The sequence below is a fragment of the Leiobunum rupestre genome, chromosome 8 (genome assembly GCF_980474605.1).
Source record: "Leiobunum rupestre chromosome 8, qqLeiRupe1.1.hap1, whole genome shotgun sequence".
NCBI lineage: Eukaryota > Metazoa > Arthropoda > Arachnida > Opiliones > Sclerosomatidae > Leiobunum > Leiobunum rupestre.
This window is the reverse complement of record NC_143391.1, coordinates 6,772,482-6,792,799: the sequence shown is the minus strand read 5'-3', so window position 1 is coordinate 6,792,799 and position 20,318 is coordinate 6,772,482. Positions and strand designations below refer to the sequence as shown.

The 20,318-nt window shown below is 39.2% G+C and overlaps 1 protein-coding gene across 1 annotated transcript; it reads right to left on the bottom strand.

Annotated features, from left to right (window-relative positions):
- Nucleotides 1-5,030: 5,030 nt before the first annotated feature.
- LOC149932258 (uncharacterized protein F54H12.2-like) lies at nt 5,031-5,627 on the bottom strand. Its single transcript, XM_090157092.1, has one exon. The coding sequence runs from the start codon at nt 5,625-5,627 to the stop codon at nt 5,031-5,033; it is 597 nt and encodes a 198-aa protein (XP_090013218.1).
- Nucleotides 5,628-20,318: the final 14,691 nt, after the last annotated feature.

The window sequence follows — 20,318 nt, the reverse complement described above, 5'->3', positions numbered from 1 at the left end:
ATGAATATAAACTATAATACTAAACATTTTCAAAGACAACTTTTACAAACAAATTTTAAAATACACATTTTTAAAGTTTAACTACCCCAGGTCCAAGTCAGCTAGCGACTTTTATTTTTTAGTAACTACTAACTACAATTAAAAAAACTCGCCTGTAAAAAGGGTCTCATCTCCAGACTATTTTTCTCGTAAAAGAGTAAGAGTTGAAAGTGGTAAGTTTCTTAAAGAAAATTTTATTATTTGTCACATAAAATATTTTTTTCTTTAGATAGTCAAGAAGACAGAGTGATTCGACAATCAGAAATCTACGATCCCTTATTATTATTATTATTGAGTGGGGTGGCAAGCCAAACACTTCGACCTAAGGTCCATTGTGCATCCCCAAACTGGTTGACTTAAATAAGTCCTATTGCCGACATGAAGCTTAAAATCTGCCCGGCCGTGATATTAGAGACGTCATACGTCTCCAACCGATGCATACCCAAATGCTCAAACCTCTGGGCTGCATAGTAATCGCAGCTACAGAGTACATGTGAGGCAGTTTCCTCCTCAGCTAGACAAGATCTGCAAATCGGGTCATCACTGACCCCAATAAGCGTTAAATGTCTGTTAAGATGGCAGTGACCTGTTAGTAGGCCAGTAACAATCCTAATACTGGACCTAGAGAGCGAGAGTAATTCTCTAGCTCTCTCCCTAGAAGGGCCAAGAGTGAACTCTTTGGCCTGCCTTTGACCCTCAATTTCAGACCATTGTCTGAGTTGACGATCCGACATAAACTTAAAGATTAAGCCGCGTACAAGTCCTCGGGAGATGGGGAGAGCAGGTTCTGGACCAATGAACCCAGCCCTCGCACCTTCCTTGGCCAAGGCGTCGGCCCTTTCATTCCCAAGATGCCCCTTATGCCCAGGTACCCAACAAAGTTGAACTTTATTGTGCAACCCAAGAGTGCAGAGGAGATCTAAGCAGCTAAAAACCAGTTTAGAAAGAATACTATACTGGCTGAGAGCTCTAAGAGCAGCCTGGCTATCTGAATAAATCTGGATAACCTTCCCATGATACCCCTGATGTAAACAGTGAGCAACACAGGAGCAAATTGCAAAAATTTCAGCCTGGAATACACTAGTGTGTATCCCTAGACTTTCATAAAAGCCAAAATTATTAGTAAGGCAATACATCCCCGCACCAGTGCCATAGTGTGTCTTAGACCCATCAGTGAACCAGACGATTTCTCCTCTGGTACCGAGGGTCAAGTGACTCCACTCCGCACGGCTAGGGAAGTTGACCTCAAAAGGTTTACTAAAGTGGAGTTTAGTAACCATCAGATCAGAGCCCATTGTTAAAATCGGCATCTGATTGGACATATCTCGGAAGAGCTTGGTGTGGCTATGCTCCCAATTATTAGCCTTCCACCAGCCATTTTGGTTAAGCCTATGGGCACCTAAAAGGGCAGCTTCCTCAATAAAAAGGTGGAGAGGAAGAATATTCAGGAGTATTTCCAGAGAAGCGCTTGGGGCTGTTCTCATGGCTCCTGTAATGCCGACACAAGCCAGCCTTTGCAGAGTGCGCAGATCAAACTGCACAGTCCTTAAAGTAACCCTTGGCCACCAGACCACAGCTGCATAAGACAGGATAGGTCTGATGATCATGGTGTACAGCCAGTACACAGTCCTGGGGCTTAAGCCCCAGGTCTTGCTAACTGCACTTCTAGTTCTCCAAAATAACATTTTGCCCCTCTTGACTATGTAGTCAAGGTGTGGTTTCCATGTTAGTTTGCTATCCAGGATGACCCCGAGGTACTTCACCTCGGTGCTCTCCACTAGGTCCTTTCCAAATAAGGAAATACCCTCAAACATACCTTTTATCCTTCTACGAGTAAAAGGAACCAAGACAGTTTTATTAGGATTAACCATGAGGTTGACCTCCCTGCACCAGCTCTCAACTGATGCTAGGGCCCTCCTCATTACGTCCTTCACTGTTGCCGGGAATTTCCCAGTAATGATGATAGCAATATCATCGGCGTAACCGAAACAGCGGCATCCTCCCCTGTTCAACCTCCGAACGAGTTCATCCACCACCAGGCACCACAGAAGGGGAGAAAGAACGCCCCCCTGTGGGCAACCACGACTGGTGGAGACCATAAGGGAGTCACCCAGCAAGGAGGATACCACTTTTACGATCCCTTAAACCATCTATTAGAGTCTCAAGCGGGAGACGAGTGGCTTGCGGATCATTGGGATGAGCTTCAAGCAAATCACCAACAACCAATATAGTTGATCCATCCACTAATCAATTTACTAACCGACCCGCTAACTCACCTATAGTCGTCGAACCAGTTAACCCACCCCTTTGCACCTCAACCCAACCCGCTAGCAATTCAACCAGCCAATCAACCAATTCAAATAGAAGAGGTTAATGCACTTGGTGACCCAATTTTTTCGGCCCGCATAACAGCACCAGATGGAGTTACTGATCCAGTGTTATTTATAAATGAGCACCGTGACACCGTCGAAGGTTATCTCCAAAATAAAGGGTGGTTCCCAAACATTTTCCGCGATCAACTCTGTGTTTAGTCTCGAAGAAGTTAATCTTCTCCTTCGGAAAGGGGTTTATTCATATTCATATATGGATTCTGATGATCGTTTCAAAGAAACACAACTGCCACCTAACGACTGTTTTACAACGATTTAACAGACGAACCTCTGAGTGAAGCCGACTATGAACATGCTCAAAGCGTCTAGAAATCGTTCAACATAGAAAATTTGGGTATGAATTAATTAATTATTGCTAGTTTAAATAAATTAAAGATTTTATATCTTTAAACGGGGATACCACGATCTATATGTATTGTCTGATACACTCCTTCTAGCGGACGTTTTTCAAAATTTCCGTCAGATGTGTAAGAACTCATATCGTCTAGATCGTTTCCATTCCTACACCGGCCCAGGATTTGCGTGGCAAGCGGCCCTTTTTATGACAAAAGTACGCTTAGACCTCTTTTTGATCCCTCCAAGCTTGATAAATATATTTGCTATCTCGGTAGGAATAATAAAAATTTTAATAATACATTTAATTATACAAAAATATAATTAAAAAAATTATTTAAAAAATTTTATTTAAAAAATAAAAAATTATTTAAACATTTTATTTAAAAAAAAATAAAAAAAAATGTAATTATAATAATTTTAATTAACAGATGCAAATAGCTTGTATGGAACCGTAATGTGTGACGTCAAGCCCATGAAGGGTTTCAAATGGGTTGAGCAGTCTCCAGACAGTGAACGTGAAATTCTAAATTGCCCTGACAATGCACCGGAAGGTTTTATTGTCGAAGTAGACCTAGAATATCCAAGCGTGTTACACGACGAGCATAATTGTTACCCGCTAGCACCCGAATCAATGTCCATTAAACCTGAGTTATTATCCGACTATTCCAAAACCCAGATGACCGAATTGAAAATTCCTATAAAAGAAAGCCTACCGAAACTAGTCCCCAACCTTTTCAATAAAGAACGATACGTAGTTCATTATCGAAACCTGTAATACTACGTAGAAAAGGGGCTCAAAATATCAAAAAATCACCGAATTTTGAAATTTGAGCAAGTAACCTGGTTAAAGAATTACATCGACTTCAACACGGAGAAAAGGAATATGGCGGCTAATGACTTTGAAAGGATCTATTTAAATTAATGAACAACGCAGTCTTCGGTAAGTAATTAAATTAAAAAATATTAAAATTAGAAATTAATTTTTTTTGTTCTCCTAAGGTAAAACTATGGAAATTTACGTTTACGTAAGGATTTCAAACTAGTCACGAAAAGGTGGTAAAGAAAGCGAGTTCCACGGCGTTTGAAAAATTCTCTATTTTTCAAAATGACCTTGTGGGAATTCATTCGGCCAAGAAAAAGCTTATTCTAAACCGACCTATTTACACGGGGTTTGAAATTTTAGACCTATCGAACCTGCTAATGTACAGATTCCATTATGATATCATAAAGCAACAGTATAGTGAACTACTTGTTACCGACACCGGTAAGTACACAAATCTTCTAAAACCATTTCAAAGTCTCCGTTTAATATTTTATTATATGCTTACAGACAGTCTCACGTATCAAATCGAAACCCCTGGTTTGTACGAAGATTTCGCCAAACAGAAGGAAATGTACGATTTTTCGGGATACTCTTAAGATCACCCTCTGTTTGACGAGACCAACAAAAAGAGACTCGAGAAGTTTAAAGATGAGATGGACGGTACACCAATTGAAGAATTTTGCGGACTTCGACCCAAAATGTACAGCATCCTGTCTGCCAAAGGCTAGAAAAAGACGTGCAAGGGTGTCTGCAAACACGTAGTACAGAAGCGCGTCCGTCACGCGAAGTATCGCGACTGTTTGTTGAACCGTAAATTAACTATCGCGGAGATAATGCGTATTGTCAGCAATAAACATATAGTGTCAACTGTGTGCCAGAATAAATTATGTCTAAGCCCCTGTGACGACAAACGTTATATTTTGGATGACGGTATCACAACGTTAGCCCATGGGCATTATAAAACCAAATAAAATATTTTTATAACAAATTTATTGAGTATTTCTTATACATGAATTCAGATATCATACGATCGTTTAGATTTTTGTTTTCAGAAAATCTTTCCAATATACTAAACAATTTTTTTCCCCGACACACGTTAATAGCAAAATAAACGCAATAACCACCGCAGGTCTTACTAGAGTTTCCTTGTAATTGAACAGAATTATACGTCACAGTTATGCTGTTTCGCTCTATAAAATAGTTAAATTTAAACAAATCAGGGCTGTTCCCGAAACTCTCGAAGAATGTACAATTGAGTGATCTTGAGAGATATATCATACACCAATGTTATCCTACCAAATTGGACGTATCAGTGTTCACGATGTAAAGTGAAGGATACGTTTTCACATTCTTTGGAAGTTTATCGGCAGGGAAAACTCCTCTGAACAAATTTTTGGTATACGGGTCAGTCTTGAGTATGATTTCAAGTTGTTGCGAGTCCATTATGAACTTTGGTCATATAAAACTGCTCTGTTCTTGTCGATCTCGACCAAAGATTGATATTCGGAATAGTAAATCACGCTAACTGTTGACGGCAATGATTCTCCGAATATTAATTCGAGACGAACGCTCCCGTTCTTTACCAGGTTGAAATAGTCAGTTGAACTTCCGTTGAGATCGGGAGTTAAGTCAAATACGAATAGTGCGTTTCCATTGGTGAATTCATCACGGTCGATGAAATTTCCTTTGTCAATATTCCATTGACCAGTTTGAAGAAAGGGGTTAGCGTAGGATCGCATAAACAACTTATCTTTGAAATTTTGATTTAATGGTTTTGCCGGGACACTACTACCATCAAGGTATAGGGTGATTTGAGTTAACGAAAATTTTTTAAAGTTAATAGGTGACATTTTGTAGTCTCCCAAATACGCATTCTGGTCTACAAATCCGATCACCACCTTACTCGGTATTTGACCATTATATAAGTTGTCTTTGACGCATATTTTGTCCCCTTGCGAAATTGAAAATGAATTACATTCCGTACGGGTGATATGATATTTCATCGTTTCCAGTTCTAAAGTTTTAGCGTGGGATAACATAATCTCTGTCGTCAGTCTAACTTTTCTGACAAACATTGATGCATGTGTAAAAATGACTTTGCATTTTCACCGTCTGTTTGTAAACAAAACTCGTTTGAGCTTTTGATAAACTTGAAATTTAGGTCTATCAGGTTAGGAATAAGTCGATTTTGCTGACAAATATTGGCTCGTACAACTCTTATCATGTCAATAACACCTTCTTGGGCAAATTTTGCACGTTTCTTAAATCCGTCGTTATTGGAAAATTCGTCAAATTTCCCAGCTTTGTCTTTATAGAATAGAGACGCAGTTAAGAAACTTTCCTTGGCTGGCCCACCATATATCAAGAGCATTTGAATCATACTCTTGTAAGGGTACTGTTGAGGGCATGACGTAACTGATCTGTCACCCAATGATACATGAACTTCGCCAAAGAGACTATGTAAAAACAAATTTTCTGGACCAACTTTGTCCGCAGGAGTTGTAGTTTTAGATACAGCGTCGTGAATATCGGGTTTTGGTAGAGTTCCATCTGCTTTCACAATTTTCACTTGAACTTTAAGTAAAGTATTTTTCAAATCAATGTACGTCTCCAGCGATACTAAAGATAATTGCTTGGTTTTCATTTATGTTTGATGTTGGATTATATTCAACCCATTGACTTCATATTATGCCAGTGTGAGTATAAGGTACGTGAAATAAATCAAGTTCCGAGCTAATGCTGTTCTGCGAACTGGGGTGAGCTAGAGACATTGTTCAATGATGATGATTACGATAATATATCAGACTGAAGCAGATAACGTCTTTTCTTCTTCCTGGTTCGAGCTGAACTGATGATGGGAGACGTTTTACGTTTCCTTTTACGTCCATTTCCACTAAGTTTACTCCCTGCTTCGGCGGCTCTTCTTAAGGTTTCTTTCCCCGCCTCTTTCCCCCGATATTTTAACGCGTCTTTAATAGACACACCACTTGAGACGTCGGAAGCAATTTTTGCTCCGGTATTTAAAAATTTTCGACCGAGGAATGTGGCTCCCTTTTTGAGTAAAGGCATGGCCGACCGAAATGCTGAGGATAATATATTTCCAAGACCATATCCTCTTTGCACAGCTACTCAACGGTATACCGGAATTGATCCGTGTCCAATTTGATTTAAGTAATAGTTATTATAGTCGTTTACAGAAACGTGATCTAGATTACGTGGAGACATGTTTCTCCTTTGACTCGCTAGCCACAAAAAGGAGAAAGATTTTGCACCTGATTTTATAGATAAGCCCATGTTCTTCGGGGTTTAAAATGAAGAGTGACGTGAACTTTTATCTATTTTAAACAAACAGTTATCGAGGTCTTTCCCGATTTTCTGTAATTCCTCCTTGTAGAACACACCCGAAATGAGCTCAGTCTTTAGATCCTCCAGCTTATATACCGGAGGGTCTCTCGGTTAGCGCTCCAGATCAAGTTGCCATTATTCGTCTATCCCATACACTATCGTCTTGTTTCTTCGGAAATTGCGTCTCACTGGTCTGTGTAACGTGTACGTATCTTGCCGTTTTAAAAATTATCTCACGTCGTTTATGTTAACTTGAATTCCCTTCGCCCGGGCAGCCCGATAAAGACCACGAATGCCTCCGTAACTACCGGCGTCCTTTACATTGAAGTATATTTATTCTATCTTATCCATTCATCGTACAGTTCATTTTCCGTTCATGATACCAGTACGCGAAATCAAATAGTTCAAAAACGATAATGATAAATAATAACATAATCGCCGTAATAACTTTGGGTGATTTTAAGTATGATATCGATAAAGAGTTAATTAACCCAGACGGAGTAGGATCGATGCCACCTTCCATTTTGAGGTGTAATTCGTGAACGAAAGAATTGAAACCTGATATATTATTATATTCCTTATTTCAAATTTATCCAACTCAATAATCCATTGCCATACATTGATTCGGGACTTGGGGGAAAATAACCTGAATCATCATACACCTTTTCTGGTGAATCGTTAGAACTATTTGGTACATTATCAATGGAGGGTTCAAAGGGGAATTTATTTTTTACAAGTTATTTGGGTACATTGTCTTTGGTCAACAATTCATAAAATTTATCTAATCCAACAATTTCATGTTTCGGTTTGGTTTTGTATCCTTTAACTGATTCGTGTAAAATGTCCATGATATTAGATCTAACTATAGAGCGTACTTTATAAATAAGTTCACCACTGGTAGACCAATCAATTTTACTGTTTCGTTCAATCCACTTGAACAAAGCAATGACGGGTTTAAGATGAGAATCTGGTATCGCGATAGCTATTTCCGAATACCAGTCTTTCTTTCTTTTCGGTTCTTCAACGATTTTCACCTTCTTAGTTCTTTTGTTACGTTGTAATAAATGGTTGTACAACTCCACTTTTTGTGACTGATTAAATTTCTGATTATTTAAAACCGTTTTCGTATCCAAGTTTTCGTCAAGTTTTGGTCGCGAATTGAGTCGTCGATAAACGTCTTCGGGAACTAGGATCATCTTTCTAGCCATTTTTCATAGCTCTACTTATAGCCGCGCCTGCCGCGCTGCTCACAATTGAAAGAAGTGGTGCTAAGACTAACGGTTCGTAGTCTGTCATCATCTGACGTAGTTGGTTTCAAATCCACCCATAAATGCCCAAAGTCTCTAGCAATTGCTTGATGAAAGGCGTCGATGACGTATTTACTGTTAGTTGGAGAAATCTGTTTAGCTAAATGAAATATCACCGATTTGTCACGTGGTGTCTTGAAAATTATCAGATAGTGCGCGTTTAAATTTAACGTTCTAATTTCCTTCCCAGGATAATACAAATTTTGCATAAGTACAAAAACCAACGTGTTTTTGCGATGAGAACCTCTTATAAACAAATTCGAGACATCCTTGTTATTTGATATTTCACAAAGTAAATCATCAAGAATAACAAAATTCTTGATATTTGGGTCTAAAATTTTAACGTCTAATAACCCTTCGTAAAATTCAACTGTGGGTGTATCATCTAATACCGAATTAAAAAGTTTGGGCTGAATTCTGTATAGCACCATATAATTCTCTCTGGTGGGGGCCAAATACACGTATCTTTATATTTGATAAGACTAGCCACGAAAAAGGATTTTCCTGACTGACAAGGAGACGACCCGAGGTGATAATCACCGATTTTGTTCAAAGTCGGGTATAATGTACACCTCAATGTAACTTGAAAAACCTGCAAGGGAAAAGTTGCGACGGGCTTTCGTTTTGGCATGGCAACCGAAAACGTTTTTGACAACATATGATTTGGAATTATTTCCATTGAAAATAACATGGGAATCTGAAGGATTTTAAGGGTCCCCCAAATTGACCAAATTGCATTTAAACTTGATTAAATTAAATTTTTAAAATCAATTTAAATTTTTTTTAACATTTTTGAAATTTTAAATTTTTTTCATTTTTTAAAAGGTTTCACAGGGGGACCCTTAAAATCCTTCAGATTCCCATGTTATTTTCAATGGAAAAATCCCAAATCATGTTGTCAAAAACGTTTTCGGTTGCCATGACAAAACGAAAGCCCGTCGCAACTTTTCCCTTGCAGGTTTTTTAAGGTACATGGAGGTGTACACTATACCCGAGTTTAAACCAAATCGGTGATTATCACCTCGGGTCGTCTCCTTGTGAGTCGCACCCGCGATCAGACCGTTAAAAGGATGATGCAACCTGAAATCCATTTTAAAGAATGACACATTTTCCCCAAATCAAATAGTTTTTATTCACAAAAGTTGTTTAGCGTTACACTATTCTAGCGACCATACATTTACAAAGTTCTTCATTTAAAAAGGTTTTTAAAGTAAAATTTTTATAAATCTCAATGTAGTCAAGATTTCTTATCGCAGTGTTGTGGCTCATTTCAACACGCATATCCCAGTCTTCTAGACAGTTGTGTTGAGTCTGTGAGGGATGGTCCACGGTATAACCGTAGCAACACTGGCGGATATTAACACGCAACTGTTCCAAAATACTGTCCTTTAAAAGATCATATATCCTATTTGCTTCATTTAGGTATGTTACAACGTCTTTATACATATCCATTAGAACCTTGGTGAGAGTAACCAATGGCAAACCCCTTCTTAGTTGGGAAAAACTTTCCATACAATTCACCGTACCCCGGAATCATCTCCCGGATATCTAAAATTTTTAGATTCTGATACGTTCTTAGTTCAATACGTTTCACTTCAGAACCGCTGAAAAAGCATGATGATCCCGAGGCGTCATCCTTCTCGAAGAAAGCTAGTATTTCATCCTTTTATCGGTATAATTCATGAAAATCGGATTCGTCTAATGTGGTTGCTAGTTCACCACCCAGCACCACCCTGCCTTTGTACGTTCACCACCAACACCACCCCTGCCTCTGGCTGTATACTCGCGGGAGGAACGGGTGGGACTGGTGGGACTAGTGAGACTAGTGGGACGGGTGTGACTGGTGGTGGCCTTCCACTGTGCCTTTTGGTACCAGCTCGAGGACCCTACTGGTGCATTTGTTTGGTTAAAATCGTCATTTCCTTCCGAACCGAATGGGTGCGTAAAGGGGCATTGAGGGGGCATGGTGCATTATGGGTGCATTTTAATCAAGTAGTTAAATTTTTTAATTGGCTTCAGGAGGGGGCCAACTAAACCAACCCAAATATAATAAAATATTCAAAAATCGACATCTCAAGAAACGTTTCTAAAAAATTCACACAGTTCTTCATAGAAGATTTAGTAACCAAATTTCTAGCAAATAGATTCTCGGTTAAAGAAGTGAAAGAGGACGGAGACACACTTATTGTTAACACCACACTTGATGTACCTCATAACGGACGAAAACAAAATGTTGCATTGCTTGGAGAAGACACTGACCTATTAGTTTGGCTGCTTGCCCTTTCGAGTCCCGCTGCTAAACATTCTGTATAATTCATAAACCCGGACACTGAAATTAACCTCAATATATTCTTCGACATACGAAACCTACAAGAGACAGAAGATGTCACACAAGCGCTGCTCTTTCTTCATGCTGCGACTCACTGTGACCCAACGTCAGCACTTAATCGGCGAGGGAACAAGAAGGATTTTAATATTTTAATGAAGAATTCCAACTAAGAGAAACCGTGAAAATATTTCACATGTCCAATTCTAGTCACGAAGATATAGTTACGCTGGCGAAAAATTCTTATTGACCCTTTTAGACCAGTCACGTTTTAAAAAAAAACCAGTTGGCATGCCAAAATATACCCCTCCTCGGAAGAGTTTCTGATTTTCAGTAAAGCGTAACTTGTGTCGATGGTTCTGTGGTAGAAAGCTCGCCTATAGTGCAGGAGGGTTAGGGTTCGTATCCGACCCGTTACAAACGCAAATTTAAAGAAAATATATTAATCAAATAACCAAAAGTTTTTAACTAATTCCAAGAAACTGCGAACTCAGTGATTACCCTTTGCTCCGAAAATGCGTACGCGTTCCCAGAGCGCGCAGACCCACATACAGACAGACAGACACGGTGATTGTAAAACCCCTCCTAGGGAACATAGGAGGGGTAAAAAGTTTCATTTGCATTCGGTAACATTTGCAACTGCACGGGAAGATCCCAACAGATTTTCTGTACGTCGCCCTAACCACGCTACCTTGTCTGCCCTGGTAACGTGCAAATTTTTAAAAATAATAAGAACCATATCGTACGGATCAGTTTTCATAGCCACTCGGCCACTACTGCCCTTAACACTGCTAATTTTGTAAAAAATGATAAAAGCATTATCTGAAGGGTCGATTTCTTTAGCCATAGCTCTATAGGAAAACGTACCGCCCGCAGTCGGCAGGATTCGATCCTGCGCGGGCACAGCCCAACAGGTTTTTAGTCACACGCCTTGACCCTTCGGCCACCACCGGCCTTGATATTGGCAAATTTTTGAAAAATGATAAGAAAAATATATTACGGGTTGATCTACACAGCCATTGTGATAGAGATAGAATTGACAACCGCAGTTGGCAGGTTCCGAACCTGCGCGGCAAGATTTCTAGTCCGTAGTCTTAACCACTCGGCCACGACTGCCCTTGTAGTTCAACAATGTGTGAAAAATGATAAGAATAACATCTTACGGGTTGATTTACACAACCAAAAGCGATAGAGAATAAATTGACAACCGCAGTCGGCAGGATTTGAACCTGCGCGGGAAAATCCCAAATGATATCTAAACTGTCACCTTAACCACTCAGCCACGACTGCCCTGTTATTCCATTATTTGTAAAAAAATATAAGAATTAAATCTTACGGATTGCTTTACACCGGCCAGGCGATAGAGACCGAATTGACAACCGCAGTCGGCAGGATTCGAATATGCACGGGAAGATACCAACAGATTTCTAGTCTGTCAACTTAACACTCGGCCACGACTGCCCTGTAGTTCAATTATTTGTTAAAAATTACAAGAATGAAATCTTACGGATTTATTTACATAGCCTATGCGAAAGAGAATGAAATGACAACCGCAGTCGGCATGATTCGAACCTGCGCTGAAAGACCCCAAGAGATTTCTAATCTGTCGCCCCAACCACTCGGCCACGACAGCCCTTGTAACTGAATAATTTGTGAAAAATTATAAAAATGAAATCTTACGGATTGATATACACAGCTAAAGCGATAGAGAATGAATTTTCAACCGCAGACGGCAGGATTTGAACCTGCGCGGGAAGATCAAAACAGATTTCTAGTCTGTCACCTTAACCACTGAGCCACGACTGCCGTTGATGTTCAACAATGTGTGAAAAATGATAAGAATAACATCTTACGGATTGATTTACACAGCTTAAGTGATATAGAATGAATTGACAACCGCAGTCAGCAGAATTTGAACCTGCGCGGGAAAATCCCAACTGATTTCTAGTCGGTCGCCTTAACCACTCGGCCTTGACTGCCCTAGACAACCGCGAATTGATTTACAAAGCCAAAGCGATAGATTTGACAACCGCAGTTGCCAGGAGTCGAACCTACGCGGGAAGATTCCAACAGAGTTCAAGTCTGTCGTCTTAACCACTCGGCCACGACTGCCCTTTACTATCACCAATTTGTGAAAAACTCTAAGAATAACATCTTACGGATTGATTTATACAGCAACAGCGATAGAGAAAAAAATTACAACCCCAGCCGGGAGGATGCGAACCTGCGCGGGAAGATCCCAACAAACTTCGAGTCTGTCACCTTAACTACTCGGCCACTAACTTGTGAAAAATGATAAGAATATAACGGATTGAGCAATGAAGCATGGAAGATGTGAAAATAATCATTCTTGAAGTGTTTTCAGCTTATGGCAAGGTGGCAAGGAAAATAAGAAATCAACCATTTAAAGATTTTAAACATTGTCGAGAGCGGTCGCATAACTTGGTACAAGTCAGTCCATTCCTCATGTACGTGCACGTGGCAGTCAGGCACTGGGATGAACAATTACAGTGTACGATATCCGTGCAGGCTTTTGGGGACGGGTTCAATGGTCATAAGGATTGGAATGTACTGGTTTGAGAGAAGTCTCCAGCCATATGACTCAGGATTAATCACCACCGGTCGGGCATGATGAGCATTTTCCCACACGTTCACCTGAAAGCATTTTTAACTTGTCAGTGCCGAAAAGCAACTGGTTTTACCCGGAGTATGCCACCGCTTTCAAAATGTTTTTAACTGGTAATGGCATCTTAGCAGGTGTAGTCTCAGCGCATCGCTTGTTGGAGGTAAGGCTTCCAGCTTTTTCACAACACGGAAAAGCTGTTGACTCGCTACATCCCCGCTGGATTCGTCTTTGCCCAATTGTTAAGACAAGAAGAATTGCTTTAACATTAAATAAACTGAAGTTGGTCTTGCTGAAACACCAAAAAAAAATTACCAGCCTTGTAGAGCTGTACCAGGAATGTTTCTGCATTGGGCTTTGATGAGGGAGTCGGTGGAGAGTGCCCTAGTTCGTTCAGAAGCCAGCAGGACGTTCCCTTGAAGACTTTCCACGCTGATTTTTTCGTTATCGTTCCAGGTGAGATGTTGAGTCGCAACCCGTGACTGCGTGGAACGCCAAGATGTTCTTCTTTTGAGCATTGGGAAGTTCTTGACAGAGGAAGCGGGCGAGGTCGGCCTTGTTTTCCCCCAGTGCTAGAAAATTCTTTCAAGCTTTTGGCAGTGGAACGGCTGCATTTGTAATGTCCCTTCTTACTGGAGCGGCTCCCCTGGTTCATCTGCTACGGGTCACACTTTCAATTGACTTCGGACGATACCGATCGAAAAGGATGTCCACTCTGGCATACGATCTTCCAAGGTGAACTACCCTGTCGATGAAGATTGCAGCAAGGTCTCCGAAAGTAGTGGCGTTTGCAGGTTTTCCAATGCTGTTCACTAAAGCTTGACCGTCTATAATAAGTTGTAAAGTCTCCCGATCAATTTCAAATGAGTGTGGGCATTTCACGCCTTCAGCAACGAGTTTTACCACTGATGCCTTTTCCGACGATCTGAGGGTGCCATTCATTTCCGCCAACGATAAAGGTACAGGAAGAAGCTCGTGTTTCAAAATGGAGGGCAAGTCAATTTGTCTGCTTGCTTCGTTAGATACAATCAGACGACGTAGAACATCCCTGTCAGCCTCTACAACCTTCTTCCGATCTTTAGAGTCCTTAACTTTAAAGAGTTTTAAAAGGGTCAAAACAGAGTTTTTCGGTATGGTATCATGAAAACTATTAAAAACTTTTCCAGATGACTCTTGAAGAACAAGCCGCTGTTTCACAAGATTGATTAGCAGATCTGAGCCGCGCTTCTTTGCTACAAGGTGCGATGCCGGAATCTCTTTGGTTGCCCGGTCTTTTGTGGCGACGTTGCAGACACTTGAGCTGGGAGCCGTAGAGTCTATCAAGTTGAACGCCTGCATAAACTTGAGAAGTGCATCTTCGTATGAGTTATCTCTTTTTCTTCGACCTGGTTTCCCCTCCCAACCCGTTTTCAATAGGCCTTGTCCATACCTAGCGAAGGTTTGTTGAGTGATTTCTCATCTCCAGTGGAACGATAGAGCCCAGCGCTGAACCGTGGATACATCTTGAGTTATCCCGACTAATCCACCGGCGCCCTTGCTGATGCTGACAACCCATTCCTGCTCGTGGTCTGGATCAACTTCAGAGAATTCCTGGTGGGAACCTAGCACTGCTAAGTCACCATTCAAGAACTCGTCTTCAACTTCGGCCGGCAACTGATTCATGTCACAGATGTACGCTGTGAGAGATCTGAAGTAATTTCGGTGGTCATATCGGGCGATGAACGGAAGTATTTCTGTCAGAGATGCTCGATATGTGTGCCACTTGCCATCTCGGATACCTCTCGTAAACATAAGTAGCGTCAGAACCATGTCCATGTAGGACCACCAAAATTCAAAATTTAGGCTTTCTTTGGAATTATTTCAACTGTAGAGGGTCTTTCGATATGCGCATAAACTCTGCAGGAACGACGCCGTGCTCTTCAAAGAAAAACGTGATCTAAGGAGTTAATATCCGCCATATAGCTTGAAGCGTAATCTTGTGAGCCCTCATTCTTTTTCCATAAGCCTTGCCGTCGAGAACTTTGGAAATACTGCTTTAACCCATTAGTCCGCTTTCTAGCCACATTTCGTTGAGGCCGCTCCCTGTCGTGTGCTTTTCGATAACCTTGAGGAAGTGCATAGCTATGTGAAGGCCGCCCATCCTTAGAATAACTCGGCTCTGCACCTCTTGCGAACACCATTTCAGTTAAAACAGCCCGGTCTATTGTCAGTATTACATGACGCTTTCCAAGATTGTCAGCAGTCACAATGAATCTTCGGACGACTGTGTTTAGTGTTATCATCTCATGAGCGGGGCTCAGAATTCAGGGCATAAACCCAATGGCCGAAACGTCGTAAGTAGAGCCGGATGATTTTTTATTGAATTCCGTCCACCCTAGCTTAATCGTATCGTGTACACGAGACATCCCGAAGGCCACATATTGAAGTCGAGACTCCTCGACACATAGCGGTAGGTTTTCATATCTCCGGGCTCACTGACGCGAAACCAATCGGCTTCTACTGCTTTCGCAAAATGAGGCTCTGGTCTCACCTTTGGAATGTTTGGGGGCAACAACACATTCAGCACGCCGGGGACCTTTAATGTTGATTTAGGGTCAAGCTTCACGGTGCGCAAGACTTCATCTGTACTTTGGTCAACTCGCTGGAAAGCGACCATCTGGGGCCGTTCAAAGGTATCTGTCAGAATGTCGAAGTTGTCCTCCGTTATATGCAAAGCTGGTTCATTGCTGTCGTCAGTTGTAGCCACCTTGAATTTTGGGGGGATTACGGCACTGGTAGCTTTGTCGAGGAACCTCAAAGTTAAATTTGCGAAAGCTCTATCTGCCTGGAGGACCTGCTTACAGCTCATACATTGCCCCGCCGAGTGTAGCAGAGTTACAAGTTTACGAGATTGTGTCTGCTGAAGTACAGATAAAGCTAATCCAATATGTTTTGGTGTCAGCTTCTTACCGCCACTCACAGCGTAGACTATATCTTGGCCTATAGAGAGCTCAAAGTTTTTGAGTGAATGACGTAGTTGTACAGATTCTAAGTTATCGTCGTCTTCTTCATCGTCTTGGTCGGCGACCAAGTCGGCGAGAACCTCGTCTCCGCCTATCAGTACGCTCAGGAACAATACAAGTTTTTTCGGTATTACTGCGGCAGCCTCTTCCAGTGAAACATGAAGCCCTGAGTGACCCGGCGAATGTTTTGAAATTGAACTTTTATCGAACCTTTAAAACGGAAACCTATTTAAATCGTAATGATGGCTTAGTAGCATTTGTGAAAGCGATATAAATATTGAATGTACGGAAATTCAAATTGTAAAATCTAACTGCCTTTTGATCGATGTTATTATTGGATACTCTATTGAATACTGCATATTATCTATATATAGATCGCCGAGTACTGCCAAAATTATCTTTTTATATGACCTTGAAAGGGTGTTAAGTATATTAACTTCAAAAAATCTACCTAATTATGTTATTATCGGAGATAAAAATATTAATTTATTTGAGTTAGACCCACAAAAATTACAATTTGTTTCTGAATATCAAGATATTATGACAACAAATGGTTATAAATCTTATATAAATAATTACACTAGAAGAGAAAGCTCTACTTGTGTTGATCATATTTTTAATTAAATTAAGTATACCGAGGTTACATCTATCTCGTGTATTTTAGATAATGAAATTTTAATTTTTATAAAAATATCGCTAGTTAGAAATGTAGAACAGAAAGTAAATATTAATATTAGGTGTATCTTGACATCGATAAATATAGAAATATTATGAGAAAATAAATGATAAAAAAAACCCCTAAATATACAGCTTAAACAAAAATATTTTAAATATCGAAATGACTTAACGACGATAATCAAGAATGCAAAAAAACAATACTTCAAACAACGTATTGACAGGTGTAATAAGGATTCAAAAAAATATTGGGCGTGTGATCAATGAAGCGAGATCTAAGCCGAGTTCGGATACCGATATTAAAGTACTATTGGACCAATCAGAAAATAGATTAATAAATGTTACAGAATCTCCTAAAAAATGCGCCAATATTTTTAATGATTTTTTTGCTAAGGTTGGATTAAATATGGCCTATAAAATAATGAAGGAAAATAACTTAGTATCAGATTTAGCTATTGGTGCCGAAGACCTTCCAAGTAAAGAATACTGTAAATCTTTTTTTAAACCAGTGGATGAGATTGAAAAAAGGTTTATAATTAAAATATTAAATAAAACATCGGCAGTTGGACATGATGGTCTACGGTCATCTATATTAACTGACATTGCGGATTTAATTAGTTTCCCTTACAATACGTTGTTAATTTAAGTCTAACGAGTGGAACTTTCCCTGATTATTGCAAGTTGACTATTATAGTTCCCATGTATAAATCTGGCAATAAAACCCTACCAAATAATTATAGGCCGATATCAATATTGTGTAAAAGCTAGAATGGTATCTTATTTAACAAAACATTCTATTATATATAAATACCAATACGGTTTTCAACAAGGTAGGAACACCGTAGATGCTCTTTATGAGTTTACCAAAAATATCTCTATGAATATTGATAAGGTACTTGCTATATTTTTGGACTTAGCCAAAGCCTTCGACTCAATTAGTCATTTTAAACTATTGTCAAAGTTAGAAAAATAGGATTTAGAGGTATAGCCTTATCATGGTTTCAAAGCTACCTGCATTAGAGAAAATATCGGGTAAAATTATACGATACTTTAAGTGATGACACGATAATTAATTATGGTATACCCCAAGGTACAATCCTGGGACCAATATTGTTTTTGTTATATATTAACAATTTATGTGAGGGAAAATGTACCGGTTTAATTAATTCATTTGCCGATGATACTGTTTTATTGTTTTTTGATTCTAATTGGCCGAAGGTATTTACAAAGGCAGAAATTTGTTTAAATAATGTTAAAAAATGGTTAGACCGAAATCTTTTAGGCTTGAATATTAAAAAAAAAAACAATTACATCACATTTTCCTTTCGCCCGCAGAGTATCCCAAGTGGTAATTCTTTAAAATTACACTCCTCAGCTTGCAATTCGAATCGCACTTGTGATTGTGTTGATTTAAATAATGTTAAAATGCAAAAATATTTAGGTTTCTATTTTGATCAAGCATTAAAATGGGATACACATATTAAAAACAAAGTAAAAAATTGAGATTCACATCCTACAATTTATATTTCTCGCGTCATATTTTATCCTACACAACTCTGAGGAGTGTATATTTTACCCTGATAGATTCACATCTGAAGTACGGGATTATTGCTTGGGGCAGTGCCTATAAATCAAATTTGTTACCATTACAAAAAATGTAAAACCACATAATTAGAATATGCATAAATAAACCATTTGACTATCCCTCCTTCTTATTGTATAAAGAATATAACATTTTCTCCATTGAACTAATGTTTAAATTGTCTAGTCTTGTACACTTTTTTAAAAATAAGAATAATTATCAAAATAGTGATAATGATTACCTTACTCGATTTAATTATAGTGATAAAGTAATTCCTCAGAACCACGCGTTCCCCCTAGGTGTATATTTGAACCTTCATTCAAATTATAGAAAAAATATGTTAAGAAATGGTTGTCAGATTATTAATCATTATCTTTTTTGTATCTTATTTAGTGTTTTTTCTTTGTGTTTGTTGTAGAGACATAATTGATCCTTGTTAACCATGTGACCCATATACAAGTTCTCTTAATTGGGTCATATAAAACCAAAATGTAACCAAAATATTTAAATAAAAAACAAAAATAATAAAAAAAATCTGGCAGCTCCCCTCTAAGCAGCAGCGCAGCATGGACAAGAGTTCGAGGATCGTCATCGAGCACTTCCCTCGGCATCAAAACATCTTCATCGATGTTTCCTAAAGCAACATCCGCAGCCACCTTGGCCGAAAACTTCCAGGGTATAAGGAAAGTTTGTCGTCCGGTGATGTCCTGTGATAAGGGCTGGATGAAATGGAACGATAAATTTATCTTTAAAAGTTGACTAGCGTGATTCAAATGACTTCGGTATCACAATTGATGTGGACAAACACACTCTAAGAAATTACCGTAAATTTAACGGTCAAATTAATGGCAGCTAGCCATTGGTATTTTTCAATGAAACAAAAATTATCAAGTGACATTTTCTATAATTCTCTACAACGAAATTTTTGAAAAACGTGAAAATATTTTCTGATTTTTCAGAAAATGGGAATGTAAAGCGTTCCCATAATAAATATAATACCCTAAACAATTCGCCATTCTAACTCTTGTAGTTTTAGAGAAAAATGCCCATTCAGAGCAATACCGGACACCCTGTATATACGAAAGAACCACAAATAAAGTGTCATAGCTTTCTCAAGGATCCACAACTTAGAAATGAAGCGAATCAAAATATGAAAGAAATTCGAAGATTGTATCCTCCATCACATTTAGCAGTTTGTTCCCATCACTTCACAAGTGATTGTAATTTTTTAATTCTGGGGACCAAATCTATACTTTACACGTGTCGCAATAACAAATGTACTTGATTCTATAAATGCCTAATCTAAAAGATTTGATGCAACAATACGAAAATTGAAAAGGTCTTGGCAAAACTGTTTATCTAAAGAGTAGATTTCCAGAGCTACTCTAAATCCAATTAGCACACGTAAGAATGTTTTTGTCGTGCAATAGCTTTGCGTTTTTTCAATCCGTAGGGAAGTGTACGGAATTTCTTTGAAAGACCAACCCCTCGCTTGTATTTTACAATCTGAAAGATTACATATTCACTTGTTAATGTTACCATGGTGATCTTTTTGGTGTAGTTTCAATAGGAGTTTATCCGGATTAACGCTTTCAAAAGCGTCGCGTAGATCAGAAAAACCACTCTCAGGAACACCATTTGTTTTAAGCCGTGTTTTGCATCCAATTTTGTACGTAAGGAATGCTCAGTGGTCGAGCGACTGGAGCTAGTTGGAGTCGAGGCAAGTAACAGATCAGTTTCCAAGAGGTAAAGACAACTGATTTCCACAATCTTGTCAAAAAAAGGTTTTGGATATAAAATTGGAGGACAAGGGACCAGGGCTGTCATTTTAATCAAAGGTGTTTTAAAAAATCATTGATTTAAAATGATT